Raw genomic sequence first — 17,017 nt, 5'->3', positions numbered from 1 at the left:
ACTGCTCAGCGTAAATCCATGTCTCTAAGACGAGAGAAAATAGTAGGTATTTTTTCAGTAAAACTGGGTCCCACTGTGTCACTGGCTTTGTGTTTGGTTCATTGCTGTATAAAATGTAGTCTGTACAAAACTTAACAAAAAAATCCCAGGACTCAACGTATTAATAAAGCTCATCGAACACCTATGGAGCAAATAAAACAAGAGAACGAACAGCAAGGCAGCATAGGGCTAATTGGAGCAATGTGTGAAACTAATGACCCACAGGTAATCAAGTTACATATTAAGATATGTCTCAACAGAGTTACACCAACATTATTCATGCATCTGCCTCACTGCCTTGCAATATTTCCTACCAAAGCTATGGACAGCCAGATGTTTCTAGTGATGTTGGGCCCACTTTTAAATGAGAAATTATCAGTCTTGGTGTAGTGGGTGTTCAGTCACCCATTAAATGTGTAAATGTATCCTAAAATAAGCAGGAATGTTGCTTCCCCTGCTCTAACTGATCCTACACAACGTGAATTAATGATTTTCTGGTTAAACACTTGGTAATATTTGCCAGCTGAGCAACTGTGCTTCTTTTCCCCTTTGTAGATGAGCTCATGTCTTGGTATTATCTACTGGGAAACAGCTCCAAAGCTCTGATCCTCTTTGGCTGAACTCAGCTCGGGCATCATCTGGGGCTGTTACCGGAGGTAGAGTTCGATGGTAGCAATTAGAGGGGAAGGGGTAAATGATCCCACTCCACAGGAATCCTCCTTGAGAGAGTTCACAGTTGAATAATGTACAAGAAAAGGACTGGATTCGTGAACCACAGCAGACCAGTTGTGAGAATGTGGCAAGCGCCCATGTGGTCGATTGATACAGTGAATCAACTGGGCCTCCTACGTGCAGAAGGTCTTCTGGTTTTTTCTTTGGTGGGTTTTCGAGTGTGCACACATTTTTCATCTCAGACGGCTTGGTTTGTCACTCCCACACTATTAAGTTGTCCAGCGTGTACCATGGCAAACACAACCCAGTTAAAAAAAAGTTTAATCCGACTTGGCCATTGTCATTCTTGATCTACCAATACATAACAAATCATGCTGGAATAACTTGTCATCAGTTGTACTGTCACATCAAGCATTTGAATGATACCCAATGGGATAAGCTACCTGCAGGCTATGTCTGCAGGACAAGAGTGAGGTGAAATGGAAAGGAAAACAAGTTTTAACTTCACAGCAGATAGTTTGCTTTCCCTCACTGCAGTGATTTTAGTCAAGTTGTTCAGCTTGGTGCAACCTGTACAACTTAGGGGAAACTTAATCCTTAAGGGATGTCTTTATAATGGGTAGGTCTTTAAACACCCCTACTAAATTTCCTAGTTTATTATTGAATACAGCCAAACTTAAAAACAGTAAGTTAGAAGCTCTGTTTTGACAGTGGCATCTGCAGTATCATAGCCGTCTGGTATTGCTTCAAGCTAGTGACGCTAATATAAATATCAAGCCCCAAGAGGCTGCAGATGCTGGAGAGTGGAGAAAGCAGCAAACTGCTGGAAGAACTCAGTGGGATAAGTGGAATTTGTTAGGGGAGGGGTGGTAGAGGAATTGGCATTCTGGGTCAAAGCTGTGAATCCTGAACTGTTGACTATTCCTTACCCCCAAAATGCTGCTCGATTTGCTGAGTTCCCCCAGCAGATTATTTGCTGCTGTTAATATATTATTCAGCCACACACACAAAATGCTGGAGGAACTAAGCAAGTCAGGCAGCATCTATGGAAATGAATAAATAGTCTAGTGTTTTGGGCCAAGACCCTTATTCAGGACTGGAAGGGAAGGAAGAAGATGTCAGAATAAAAAGGTGGAGGGAGGGGAGGGAGGCTAGCTAGAAGGTGTAGGTGAAGCCAGGTGGGTGGGAAAGGTAAAGGGCTGGAGAGGTAGGAAACTGATAAGAGAGGAGAGTGGACCATTGGAGAAAGCGAAGGAGGAGGGGAACGGAGAGGTGATAGGGAGTTGAGAAGAGGTAAAAGGCCAGAGTGGGGAATAGAAGAAGATTGGAGGGGGGGGATTTTTTTTACTGGAAGAAGAATTCTATATTCATGCCTTCAGGTTGGAAGCTACACAGATGGAATATAAGGTTGTTGTTCCTCCACCCCGAGGGTAGCCTCACCTTGGCACAAGAGGAGGCCATGGACCGATATGTCAAAATGGGAATCAGAATTAAATCTTTGGCCATCAGAAAGTTCCATTTTTGGTGGATGGAGCGGAAGTGCTCAACAAAGTAGTCCCCCGATTTACGACGGGTCTCGCCAATGTAGAGAAGGCCGCATCATGAGCACCAGACAGTATAAGTGACCCCAGCAGGTACTCAGATGAAGTGTTGCCTCACCTGGAAGGACTGTTTGGCTTATTGTAGTTATGATAGCTTAGGTGTTGAGGGATGGTGTTCTGGAGACTTGGATCAATGCTCAAATTCCATTGTGATGGCCAATGAGTGTAAACTTTATGATTTTTTAATCCCAGAATTATGAAACTAGCAGAATGGCAAATAAAACTTGATTCAGATTCAAATTCAGATTTAGATTTATTTACCCATTGGTTGGTTCACTTTATAGAAGAAAATCTGTCCACTTTACCAAGTCTGGGTAACTGTGATTCCATGTTCACAGTATAGACTAATAATCATTCTCTGAAACCACTCAGTACAAGAGGGATTAGTTACAGATGTTAAATACTGTCCTTGCCAACAACACTTGTATCCATTTTGTTTTTAAAATTATTTCACATTACTCCAGTGTCCTGATGTGCCAACCTGCAGATAGTTTCAAGTTTCAAAGAATGTATAAATTAATAAACCGTTGAAATATGTTTGCTTACGGACAGCCACAAAGCAAGAAACCCGAGAGGACCCAATTAAGAAAAAAATAAAGACCCAACACCTGATGCGCAAGAAAAGGGGGTGGGGTGGGGGACAACACAAATCGTGCAAACAATAGAAGCGAGCAACAACATGCTGAACCAAATTGAGTCCATAGATCCAGACCCTGGAGCAGCCCAAAGTAGACCCAAAGCCTCAGTGGGTATGAAGCACAGCTGCCAGGGCAGTTCTCTTAGATAGTACAAAAAGCTGAGCAGAGCAAACTGGAGCAGCAGATGCTGTGCCAACTTGAGGTGCTTTGTACTGGGAATGAGCTCCCTGAATATCCCCTCAGTAACTCTAAGCCATAGAGATTGAGGATGGGCAATAATTAATAGGAAGAAAGGCTGAACTAATGGGCTGCCAACCTCAAGATCAGGCAAGATGAAAAAATTGAAAAGACCCTTTAAGAACAAGCACTTGATGCATAGATTAGCTGTCACTTGCTTCTTCCCTAGGCTATGAAACTAGATTTGGTTAATTTCTGTATAATTTGTAGAATGTTTAGATCATCACGCAACATTGAATCAGTGTTCTGGCAGAAAGGCTTTTCTTATTTTGCCAGTAACATAATTTGTATTCCATCCTGTTCCAATGCCCTCAATGGTATAGCTCTTTCAAGGATAGTAATCGCATATTGGTACTCTGCCCAAGTGGCTATCAACAACAAATGCTCATATTCAACTGTGAGGACAGTGTCCCTGCCTGGCTACCTAGGGTATGTTTGCAGGAGGTGAGGTTACTTTGATCAGGATTGGAAGTCCTGTCTAATAGTGTGGTGGTTGTCCATCATATCTGACAGTAACTGGAAACCTGTGCAGGAGGTTCTCTTAAAGTGGAAAAGCTTTCACTGGGGCAGTTCCATTCTCTCGCCCGTGGAAGTACGGGTCCAGTGGTACAAACAAGTGTCACAAACTGGGTTCTTCCCTGCTTGCAGTGGATGACCGTTAGGTCGTAATGGTAGTGGAACAATGGGTCCAGTGTGCTGTTTCCTGTGGTACCACAAGTGATTTGTCGATGATAGTTATTTGGTGAGAGTCAGTTACTGAAAAGTTTTAATGCAACATCAGTCTCGTGTCTGATGTAAGGCATTTGTCAGACCACCTCTCGAGTAATATGTGCAGTTTAGGGACCCTTATCTATGAAAGGATGTGCTGGAATTGGAGCGGGTCCAGAGGACATTTACAAGAATGATCCGAAGAATGAAAGAGTTAATGTATGAGGAGTGTTTGATGGCTCTGGGCCTGTACTCACTGGAGTTTAAAAGAATGAGGAGGGATCTCATTGAAAATCTACCAACTATTTTGGACGTGGAGAAGTGGGAGAGTCAAGGACCAAACAGCACAGCCTTAGAATAGAAGGATGTCCCATTACAACAGAGAGGAGGATGGATTTCTTTAGCCAGAAGGGGGTGAATCTATGGAATTCATTAACATAGACAGCTGTGGAAGTCAAGTCACTGGGTAGATTGAAAGTTGAGGTTGATAGGTTCTTGATTAGTAAGGACATCAGAGATTACAGGGAATAGGCAAGAGAATGAGGTTGAGAGGGAAAATAAATCAGCCATGATTGAATGGCAGAGCAGACTCAATGGGCTGAATGGTGTAATTCTGTTCTTATGTCTTAGGGCCTAAAAACACTGGTTTAGGATTAGTATAACAACAGATTGCTAGAAATTAGAAATAAACATTGAAAGTGTCTAAAAACACAGTTTGTCTGGAAGAGGAAAGGTCAAACATTTTGAGTGTGGAACTGTACTGGTATACCCACTGATGCTGGGGAGGGGGAAAACGTTCCTTTTCTGACAGTTTTCCATTAACCAAATTGATCAACAAGCTTTTCAAGGAGACATGAAAAGAGGCATTCTTGTTCATGCTCATCACTGTGCGTTCCCATACCTGAGGTCTGGCAGTTCGATTCTCTCACCTATGCTCGGGTCATCGTGAGTTCCCCTGCCCTCCTTCCATCATCTTTGCCTGAGCTTTGGTAACTCCCTGCCTCGTTTTGGAACCTCTTCCCTAAGCCCAAACAGCTCACACCATCTTCATTTCTTTAATTGTGCCTGTTTTAGGGTTATTAAGTACATTTATAAGCATTGCTTGTCCTTTGTTTACATGGAATCACAGGTAAAGCTTCACGTCCCTTCACCAATGAATGGTAATTTTCAGATTGCTCTTGGTCTTGTTGTGGTTCACTGTTACCGTCATCACCACCAACTCTTGACCTGATGTTTTCCCCTCTCCTTCCATCCTTTTCCACATGCATGATCACTTAGCCAACCAACACAGAGCCCTGACAGTTTCCTTGTCTGTCTTAACATATGACTGGGCGAGGAGAATAGGGTAGCTGATGGCAGGGTCCTGGAACTGGCTGGCTGCTAATGAATCGTGAAGGAAATGCTAATGCTATTTAAGCTGCAGAAACTGATTCAGCAAAAAGGGGAAAAAGCAGAATGCTCCAGATGGGGAGAAAATGTCATGTATAGTGGATGTGACCTGGTTTTTCTATCGTGTATTGTGGACGGCTTAACAGGAATCAGAAGTCAGAAAGCTGATGGGTTGGTGGAGAATTGTACCATCTGGTCCAATTCTGAGGCATCTGGAGAAACTGAGAAAACATTGGGTCACTTGCCTCTGTGGCTACTGTTACCCAGGGCAGCAGATGAGACCCAAAGTGGGCTTCTGTACCCCTGGCCTGAGCGAGGAATTATCAGGGAACGAACAACGCTTAAAACTGCATGTTTTGGGTAAGGACAGAATCAACTATAATGTCAGGTATAGTTCTGTCTGTGGCCTGACTTCTTGAGACATTTCTGGATGGTTTAAGTGGGATTCTTTACCCCAACTTGAGTTTAAAATTTGCCAGGAGAGGAGGGAAGCAAGCATAACCTTCTTGTACTATCTACGCTCAGTGCTCACTTTATTAGGTACACCTGTACACCTTGTTAATGCAAATATTGAATCAGCCAATCATGATGCAGCAATCAATACATAAAAGCATGTAGACATAGTCAAGAGGTCCACTTGTTGTGCAGGTGGGGAAGAAATGTGATTTAGTTGGGTTTGACTGTGGAATAATGGTTGGTGCCAGGCGGGGATTTTCACGCAAAACAGAGTCTCTAGAGTTTACAGAGAATGGTGCGAGAAACAAAAAAAAATCCAGTGAGCGCCAGGTCTGTGAGCGAAAATGACTTGTTAATGAAAGAGGTCAAAGGAAAATGGCCAGACTGGTTTGAGCTGACAAGAAGGTGACAGTAACTCAAGTCACCACACATTACAAAAGTAGTGTGCAAAAGAGCATCTCTGAACGCACAACACTTCAAACCTTGAAATGAATAGGCTACAGCAGCAGAAGACCATGAACATATATTCAGTGGACTCTTTGTTAGGTATAGGAGATACTAAGTGTATTTCCCATATAATATATAGAAGTAAGCCACTTCTCTGGTTGCTCCAGTTTCCTCCTATGTCCCAAAGACATATGGGTTGCAGTCAGTAAGTTGTGGGCATGCTACGTTGGCACCGGAAACATAGTGACACTCGCTGGTTGCCTCCGGCATATGCTTGAACTGTGTTGGGTATTGATGCAGAAAGACACACTTCACTGTAGGTTTCGATGTACAGGGTATATGCCAAATAAAACTTATCTTTAATATTTTTAAATTTTTGCCTATTGAGTCTGTGCTGACTCCCAGAACATGCTATTTTTATCTGGTCTTTCTTATATGCCTATCAATCACCAATGGTCTCTTATCATCCACCTACACCAGGGTTAATTTGTAGTAATTTTATAAACTACCAACATGCAAACTCCGCACAGCCAGCACCAGAGGTCAAGATCAAAGCAAAGATTTTTATTATTATTCTTGAACTTTAATGACCGATATACCCAAACACAGTGAAAAGCTTTAAGTCCTGCTGGAGAGTGAAGAAGAAGAAGAAAGCCCTGAACTCCAAGTGGAGTCATCGGGACACTGTCATGACGGTGCTTTGTTAGCAGACTTTCTTATTTTTACCAGGCCGAGTTGCTAACTCGACACTCAACCCAGCACGGATGGAAAGTATGCAAGGGAGCCGGCTGGATTCGAACTCGGAAACCTTCACTCCGAAGTCCGGCACTGATGCCACTACGCCACCAGCCGGCTACCTGCCGAAGAGTATTCAGCTGATATTATTTTTGCAGCCTGTTACGTTAGGGCAACAATGAAGGTCCTCCATCTCTGTCGATGTTCAGGGCTTCCTTCGTCGTATCAGTGGCTTCCTGTCGATTTTCGCTACAGTCAGTCATGCAGCTTCCAAGTGGGCATTCAGGAATACCATCGCATTCAGGTGCAGAAAGCTTCTTCATTGCTGTTTCCACAACAGTTTTGTTTTACCAGTCAAGGTTGTTAGCCCTGAGCTGAATCCCCACCCCCCACCCCCAAACCAGGAGGATTGGTGGACCACTTCTAATCTGACCTCGACGCTTTCACCTGCTTGGCATGGGTGGCCCTACCAAGAGTCAAAGCATAAAGCCCTGACTCCATCCAGCATAGGTCTCCAGGTTACTGAGGCACTAAGCCTCCAAACCATGACAAGGTTGTGGTCCTCTTGGAGGTTGGCTCAAAGTGTCAACTCTTGTTGCTAGTACAGAGGGAGGGAGGAAGTGGGGGGGTGCTTTGGGGTTTCTGTGTTCTTTGTTTTATGGACCTGTGAAAAGTTGAATGTGAGGTTGTATACTGTATACACACTCCGATATTACAGTGCCTGTAAAAAGTGTTCAGCACCCTTGGAAGTTTTCATGTTTTATTGTTTTAGAACATTGAATTACAGTGGATTTAATTTAGGTATTTTGACAAAGATTCTTTCTTGTCAAAGTGAAAACAAATTTCTACAAATTGATCTAAATTTATTACAATTATTAAGCATAAAATAATTGATTGTATAATTACTCAGACCACCCCCCCCCCCATCAGTATTTAGCAGATGCACCTTCTGCAACAATTACAGCCTTGAATCTGTGTGGATGGGTCTCTAACAACTCTACACATCTGAACACTGTAGGTTTTCCTCATTCTTCTTTACAAGGCTGCTCAAGCTCTGTCAGATTGCATGGGGTTCATGAGTGAACAGCCCTTTTCAAGTCCAGCCACAAGCTCTCAACTGGATTGAGGTCTGGACTCTGACTTGGCCACTCCAGAACATTAACTTTGTTGTTTTTAATCCATTCCTGTGTTGTAGCTTTGGCTTTATGCTTGGGCTCACTGTCTTGCTGGAAAACAAATGTTCTCCCAAGTTGCAGTTCTCTTGCAGACTGCATCAGGTCTTCCTCCAGGACTTCCCTGTATTTTGCTGCATTCATCTTATCCTCTACCTTCACAAGTCTTCCAGCACCTGTTGCAGTGAAGCATCCCCACAGCATAATGCTGCCAACACCATGCTTCACAGTAGGGATGGTGTGTTTTTGATGGTGTGCCTTCTTCCATATGGTACTATGTACCATAGTACCTTCTTCCAGCTGAGTTCAGAGTCTCCAGAATGCCTTCCGGCAAATTCTAGCCAAGATTTATTGGGAGTTTTTTTCAACAGTGGCTTTCCCTTTGCCACTCTCCCATAAAGTTGTGAAGCACCCGGGCAACACTTGTGTATGTGCAGTCTCTCCCATCTCCACCTCTGAAGTTTGTAACTCCTCCAGAGTTGTCATAGGTCTCTTGGTGGCCTCCCTTAATAGTCCCCTTCTTGCACAGTCACTTAGCTTTGAGGATGGCCTGCTCTAGGCAGATTTACAGCTGTGCCATATTCTTTCCATTTCATGATGATTAACTTAACTGTACTCCAAGGGATATTCAGTGTCTTGGAAATGTTCTTGTATCCATCTCTGACTTGTGCTTTTCAATAACTTTTTCACAGAGTTGCTTGGAGTGTTCTTTTGTCTTCATGGTGTAGTTTTTGCCAGGATACTGTCTCACCAACAGTTGGACCTTCCAGATATAGGTGTATTTTTACTACAATATATTGAAAGACTTTGGCTGCATACAGGTCTCCAAAAACAGATCTCCATTTAACTAAAACCAATTCTAAAATCAATTGGCTGCACCAGTGATGTTTTGGTGTGTCATATTAAAGGGGAATGAATACTTATGCATTCAATTATTTTTTTGTTTTATAATTGTAATTAATTTAGATCATTTTGTAGAGATTGGTTTTCACTTTGACCCAAAATCTTTTTCTGTTGATCAGTGTCAAAAAAGCCAAATTAAATCTGTGGTTCAATGTTGTAAAGCAATAAAACATGAAAACTTCTAAGCAGGGTGAATAATTTTAATAGGCACTGTAAATGTACATTGAAACCTTATTCATTTCCATAGATCCTGTCTGACCTGCTGAGTTCCTCCAGCATTGTGTGTGTGTGTGTTGCTCTGGATTCTGTGTCATCCAGGTTATTCCATACATCGAGGTAGTCAAATGGAAAATAGAATAAAGCGTTATAGTTCCAGAGAGCGTGCATTGCAGATAGACAAATAAAGTGCAAGGGACCCCAGAGCTGTGAGACAACCGTTCATCCTTGTACCTCTCCGCCTTTCGGCTCAATTCCTTTCATCCTCCCATCCAAAACAAGGCTGAAATCCAGCAAACTACCCAAGAGTGTAAATTTCTTAGAGCGTGGCAGGAGCTTATCCAGGTGACAGTGAGTTGGAGTTGTGTATTGAGAAGGATGGCTTCCCAAGTGTGTCGGAACTTCCACAAGCTCTGGGAAGACACAGTCAACAGGCAAATTAACACAGAGCTCTACTTCTGAATGTTTATCTCCATGTCCTTTTACTTTGACTGGGATGACATTAGCCTATGTCACTTAGCATGTCCAAGATGTCACCTCTACTGCTCTCCAGCATGTGTGAGGGCAACCCTCAGACAACATGCCGGCCACTGCAGCAAAACCATGGGTGTTCCTGTTCACCCTGATACCTCTATCACGTCCTCAGATTTGTCCTGTTGTTTGCAAAGGATAGCACACATTTTGCTGAACCCTGCATGCAGCACCAATTTTTCATTACACACAGTCAGTCTAACTCCACGGTCACACATATTTACTGAAATTCACAGTTTTTTCTCAATTATTATGTATTGCATTGTACTACTGCTGCAAAGTCAACAGATTTCATGACATTAAGCCTGATTCTGATTTTTTTTTTATGGGTTCTTATGGGTTTCTTGTATTTGTGGTTGCCTGTAAGGAGGTGAATCTCAAGGTGGTATAATGTATGCATACTTTGATAATAAATGTACTTTGAACATTGAACCTTAAATTACAGTACCAAGAAAAGCACTACTGCATGATTGCTGCAATGCCTTATCCTTCACTTATTCCTTTTTATTTTATCCAGACTTGCTAGTCTTAATTCCTTCCGCATTTCTCTAGAAAGAAAAGAGAAGCAAAACTTACATTTTATGCACACGCTGACCTCTAGCACTAACTGTGAATCTTAGGGTTTCTCTATCCCAGAGAAATGTGGGGGCTGGATCATTGGATGTTGAAGAAAACAGGAAGATTATGTTTTTTTTTGGTTATGAGAAATTATGGGGAAAGTTGAGCTGCAGCCAAGCTCGGATCAGCAGTGATCTTAACAAACAGCAGATCAGGCCTTTGGGAGCACATGGTTTATTCATGCTTCAGATTCCTATGTTCCAGAAGAAATCCTCTTGTTCTCAGGAAATCAGAAAATGTTAATCATTTTAAAAGTGGTGTCATTGTTGCAATTTGGGAATTGGTAATGTTAAACTGGTAAATTTGGGAGAGAAGATTTGATTCAGTAGATAAGAATGAGTCTGTCAGGGTCATCTATTATATCCAATGCTGCAAGTGCAGACCTGACAGATTAGGAAACTGCTTTGTCCAGCAGCTTTGCTCTTCCACCACAAAAGGCAGGATTGCCCAGGGGGTGCCTATTTAATACGATTTCCATTCCCACTCCCTTCCTCTACTGCCACAATGAGGCCAAACTCAGGTTGGAGGAGCAGCACCTTATATTCCGTCTGGATGTCCTCCAAACAGATAGCAAGAACATTGATTTCTCTCACTTTCAGTAATTACTCCTTCTCTCATCTCTATTTTCTATTTCTCATTCTGGTTACGTAGGTGGTGGGGTGGAGATTCGTCTCTACCAAAGGAGGTGTAAGGCGCTCCTTCCTTCTGCTAGCCTGCAGGTCACCCTTGGGCAAGGTGTAGCACCTGCTGAGCCCCCTGATCAGGGTCATGTGAAACCGTGGGAGCAGGTGGTGGATGGTCATATGAACAACTGGTGCATATCACAGGTCTTGGTTGTGCGACCACTGATACCAAGCAGACAATCTCTGAAGAGTATTGATAATGGCTGAGGGTCACCTGTCTTGTAAAGACACTGCCCAGAAGAAGGCAATGGCAAATTACTTCTGTAGAAAAATTTGCCAAGAACATCGTGGTCGCGGAAAAACCACGATTGCCCACATCATACAATATGGCACATAATGATGATTCTTGTTACCCTTTCACACCTTCTCCTTGTCAATACTGCCCATCACCTCCCTCTGGTTTTCCTCCTTTCCTTTCTTCCATGTTCAACTGTCCCCTCCTATCAGATTCTTTCTTCTTCAGTCCTTTACCTCTTCTACCTATCACCTCCCAACTTCTAACTTCATTCCCCCTTTCCCTCACCTGGTCTCATCTATCGCCTCCAGCTTATATTCCTCCCCCTCCCCCTCCCATCTTTTTATTCTGGCTTCTTCCCCCTTCTGTTCCAGTCTTGATGAAGCGTCTCAACCAAAATGTGGACTGTTTATTCCTTTGCACAAAAGTATTGCTCAAGATTTCCAGCATCTGTTGAATCTCCTGTACTTGTGAACTGTACAGGCTGCCTGCTTCCCTCCTCCCTCCTCTTAAAATCAAAAGTGAGTGTTTCCTGACAGTCCAAAAGTCAATCATGTTTTCCAATGAAGGGCGCCAAGAGAGTTCCATTGCATCTTATCAGATAATGCTGTGGGATCTTTTGTACCATACCCGCAAGGTTTAGTATTTCATCTGTTGGAGCAGCACTATTTATGAGATGAGGTGAGGTACTGGTCCGCAGAGAAGCACTAAATTTGTACCATATCCAAGTCTTACATGATATACACATAGAGCAGAGAAAAGATATTTAACCCTAAAAGGTACTACAAAGGAAGTGTTGGAAATGCCTAACTGGTCATGTGGTGACTTGTGGGAGAGAGAGAGACTGGTAGCACTCTGGGTGGATGACCTTTTGATTATAAGGACCTTAACCTGAAATATTAATTCTGTTTACTGCTGATGCTGGAAATCTAGAGCAATGCACACAATGTGCTGGAAGAGCTCGGCAGGTCATTCAGCATCTGTGGATGGGAATAAACAGTCACTATACTGGAGCAAGACCTTTCATCAGGACTGGAAAGGGGGAGGGGTAGGAGGAGTCAAAATAAGAGGGTGGGGGGAGGGGAGGAAGAAGTACAAGGTGGTAGATGATAGGTGAGACTGGGAGAGGGAGAAGGGGTGAGGTTAAAGAGCTGGGAAGTCAATTGGTGAAAGATAAAGGGATGGAGAAGGAAAATCTGATAGGAGAGGAGAGGACAGAAGGCCATGGAAGACAGGGAAGAGGGAGGGAGCACCAGAGGGAGGTGATGGGCAGGTAAGGAGAGAAAGTGTGAGAAGGAAACAAGAATGGGGAATGGTGGAGGAGAAGAGGGAGGAGGCAATTACCAGAAATTTGAGAATATTAGTTCTGTCTCTATATATAAGTAAGAAAGGTAGTGTTTGTACCAAGTGTTAGGTGACTGTAGTGGAATTTTTACTTAGATAAATTCATCCAAAGACTAGGACCAGAATAAAATATCACAAGCAAACTTCAGACCAAGTGGGGATCATATTGCAAATGGGGAAGAAAATATCATAGAATAGCTGCATCACCCATCTGTTCCTATTTCTGGTTCCTCTCCTAACCTCCCTTCCCTTTACCCATGTTCCACACTGTCCTCTCCTACCAGAATCCATCTTCGTCAGCCCTTTGTTTCTTCTGCCTCTCACCTCCCAGGTTAAATGAAGTAGGGGTGGTAATCAAAACACAACACCGTAGCTGGAGACTGAAAACCTGCTATTTGTTATTGTTCAACAGCTGATTCAGATATTCTGCCGATGTTGCCATGCTGTTTTCGTTCCTTGCAGGCATTATATTTTCATTATATTAATGATGTGTAATAATTTTTACAGTGAAGTACATTAGTGTGATGAGCAAGTCAAAAGTCAGTGGATTTGCTGCCCCTGACTGATGGTTGTCCCTCATGTCTGATGATGGCAGGAAGGCCTGTGCAAGGGAGTTTTTATAGTGGAAAAGCTGTTGCACTGGGGCAGTTCCACTCTCTCAACCCCATAGGTCCAGGTCCAATGGTATGAATGAGCATCACCATCTAGGTTCTTCCTTGGTTTCAGTGGATGACCTTGATGTCTTTTGTGCCTTGTCATGCCCTTCGCTCTCCATGGAGCCTTGCAATACCACCTTCCTACTCACTGTAGGTCTCATCTGCCCAGTCCGCCGGAGCTGACTTTGCAGGCGAGAACAGCCATGTCCCCATCTCACCGGGGTATGAGGCCCGTCTATCCTCACATGGTTTACCTCGCCTGGTGAAGCAGTGAACCAGGATGTAGCTGCTGTCGCATGCAGATATCTATTTGGAGCCACAGGTGTGAGTTGAGTGTCCAGTGGGGACCAAAGGTGAGTGAGCTGCCCCAGAATGGACACGACAAGCTCCTTCACCAGAGATGCCCCTCCCTGGACACCCCATTCACCCAGACTACACTTTACTTACTAATTTTTTTCTGCTATACTTGCAGTTTCGAAACTTCAAGATAATTTATCGACGCTATGCTGGACTCTATTTCTGTATTTGTGTAGATGTCAACGACAATAATCTGGTCTATCTGGAAGCTATCCACAACTTTGTGGAGGTAAGAGACAACTGCATTTGAATAACATTCACGCGATTTCTAAAATACAACTTTTGTGATTTTGACCCTAAACAGGAGATGCCAAATTTCATTTGGCCCATCGAGTCTGCTCCGCCATTTAATCATGGCTGATCCATTTTCCCTCCCAGCCCCAATCTTCTGCCTTCTCCCTGTATCCCTTCATGCCCTGACTAATCAATAACCTATCAACCTCTGCCTTAAATATACGCAATGACTTGGCCTCCACAGCCAACTGTGGCATCAAATTCCACAGATTCACCACCCTCTGGCTAAAGAAATCCCTCCTCATCTCTGTTTGAAATGGACAGCTCTCTTTTCTGAGGCAGTGACCTCTGAGGTGAGGGAAGCAATGAAGCTTGGTGCAGCTACCACAAGGGCTCGGTGGAGAGGGACCAAAGTATGAGGTTATAATCATAGGGCACTACAAGATAGAAACAGGCCCTTTGGCCCATTTAATTTGTGTTATTATTCTGCCTAGTCCCATCAACCTGCACCTGGACCATAGCCCTTCATACCCCTCCTATTCATGTACTTATTCAAACTTCTCTTAATGTTGAAATTGAACTTGCATCCACCACATCTACCAGCAGCTTGTTCTTCTTCTACTGGACAGGCAGGGGCAGTGTTGGGTGAGGAAGTCCCTCAGTTAGTGTAGTAGAGTGACATACTGTGGGGCCACATGAGTGGCAGCAGTCCTCTTGGCTTTAAGGAATATAATAGAACACTATTCAATGTACGTCTATGAGATAAGAATGAAAATGGGTTATTCTTGTAAATATACAGTATCTTTATTATGGATATAACAAATACTTCAAGGTAGACTTTGTAAAGTCATCAGTCATTATCACATGTGGTTCATTCAATGAAGGATTATATTTTTAAGAGAAAGAATAGTATGAGATGTTGTTAAATTGTCAAGACTTCTAAATCTAATGACCGATTCACTGTGCTGGAGAAATAGGACACAGGAGATTCACCTGAACTACAGCTTAAGGTAAATCACAATCACAAGAAAGTTTGCAGACAGGAATTCAGCGGGTCAGGCAGCATCTATGGAAAAGAATAAACGGGACTGATGAAAGGTCTCAGCCCAAAATGTCAATTGTTTACTCTTTCCTATAGATGCTGCCTGACTTGCTGATTTGCTCCAGCATTGTGTGTGTGTGTGTGTGTGTGTGTATGTTTGTTGCTACAAGTTAAGGTGTTCCATCAGGTGTTAGTTTGATGGAGAGCTATTCCATGAGCTGCTGTACTGTTCAGAGCTTTGCAATTGCTTTATTTTATTTTATTGAGAAACAGCACAGCGTAGGCCCTTCCGGCCCTTTGAGCCACGCTGCCCAACAATCCCCCAATTTAATCCTCTCTTAATCAAGGGACAATTTACAATGACCAATTAAACCTACCAACCAGTACATCTTTGGGAGGAAACTAGAGTATGCCGGGTGAAACCCATGCAGTCACAGGGAGAACATACTTAGAGGCAGCAGCAGAAATTGAACCTGGGTCGCTTGTGCTGTAAAGCATTGTGCTAACCACTACACTACTGTACTTTATGGTGCTGAGGAATTCTATAATGGTGTGTATGGAAGCCCCATACTTAACCTCAGACTAAGTAGTCTTCCTTTACACTTTACACAGGCTCGTATATCTAAAGTGCCAACTTGGATAAGGTGACAAAATACCACAGTTTTGGCAGGAAGTCTGTGAAAACAGTACCTCTACACAGAAGGGTTGCAGTTTCTGAGGAAGTTTGTAATTGCTTGCTTCCTCCCTTTTAGCAATTGCGCTTGTATCTCAAGTGGCAGACGGGATGTCACCAAGGTTGGGCTCTTAAGATAAATCGGCAAGGGTTGTCTTAGAGTGGACGTAGAGAGGATGTTCCATATAGCGGGGGAGTCTAGGACCAGAGGACACAACCTCAGAATAGAAGGATGTACCTTTAAAACAGAGATGAGGAGAATGTTCTTTAGCCAGGTGGTGGTGAGTAAACAAGGTAGATAAGTCACCTCGACCAGATAACTGCACCCCAGGCCCAGGGTTCTAAAAAAAGGCAGCTGAAGAGATTGTAGAGGCACTAGTAATGTCTTTCAAGAATCAGTGGATTTTGGCATGGTTCTGGAAGACTGGAAAATTGCAAATATCACTCCACTCTTAGAGAAGGGAGGGAAGCAGAGGAAAGAGATTATAGGCCAGTTAGCCTGACTTCAGTGGTTGGAAAGATGTTGGAGTCTATTACTAAGGATAAGGTTTTGAGATACTTGGGAGACACCAGATAAAATTGGCCAAAGTCAGCATGGTGTACTAAAGGGAAAATAATTGCCTGATAAAGCTGTTGGAATTCTTTGAGGAATTTACAGGCAGAAAAAACAAAGGAGAGTCAATGGATATTGTTTATTTAGCTTACCAGAAGGCTTTTGACAATGTGCCACACATGAGGCTGCTTAATAAAATAAGAGCCCATAGTATTACGGGAAAGGTATTGGAATGGCTGGAAGATCGGCTGACTGGCAGGAGGTAAGGGGGGCCATTTCTGGTTGGTTGCTGATAACTAGTGATGTTCCGCAGGGGTCGGTGTTGGGGCCGTTTCTTTTTATGTCAATGATTTGGATGTTGGAATTGATGGCTTTGAGGCCATGTTTGCAGATGATACGAAGATAAATGGAGGGGCAAGTAGTGTTGCGGAAACAGGGAGCCTGCAGAAGGACTTAGACAGATTGAGAGAATAGGCAGATGTAATATAGTGTAGGGAAGTGCATGGTCATGCACTTGGCAGAAGGAATAAAGGCATGAATTTTTTTTTAAGTGGGACGAAAATTCAAAATCCAGAAGTCCAAAGGGACTTGTGAGACCTTGTGCAGGATTCCCTAAAGGTTAATTTGCAGGTTGAGTCAGTCGTAATGAAAACAAATAAAATGTTGGCATTCATTTCAAAAGGACTAGAATATAAAAGCAAGGATGTAATGCTGAGGCTTTATAAGCTGTTGGTCAGACTGCACTTGGAGAATTGTGAGCACTTTTCGGACCTTTATCTAAGAAGGGATGTGTTAGCATTGGAGAGAGTTCAGAGGAGATTCACACAAATGATCCAAGGAATGAAAGGGTTAATGTGTGAGGGCCTGTACTCCCTGGA

At 43.2% G+C, this 17,017-nt stretch overlaps 1 protein-coding gene across 1 annotated transcript in view; it reads left to right on the top strand.

Annotated features, from left to right (window-relative positions):
• ap2s1 (adaptor related protein complex 2 subunit sigma 1) overlaps positions 1 to 17,017 on the top strand; it is a 66,776-nt gene that overhangs the window by 36,781 nt on the left and 12,978 nt on the right. Inside the window, exon 3 of the mRNA XM_072269853.1 lies at positions 13,753 to 13,866. Coding sequence (XP_072125954.1) covers positions 13,753 to 13,866 — 114 coding nt within the window. The remainder of the gene's footprint in view (positions 1 to 13,752; positions 13,867 to 17,017) is intronic.

This window comes from Mobula birostris, chromosome 10 (assembly GCF_030028105.1).
Source record: "Mobula birostris isolate sMobBir1 chromosome 10, sMobBir1.hap1, whole genome shotgun sequence".
NCBI classification, from domain to species: domain Eukaryota; kingdom Metazoa; phylum Chordata; class Chondrichthyes; order Myliobatiformes; family Myliobatidae; genus Mobula; species Mobula birostris.
The sequence above is the reverse complement of the archived record's forward strand: the minus strand, read 5'-3'. Positions and strand labels throughout refer to the sequence as shown.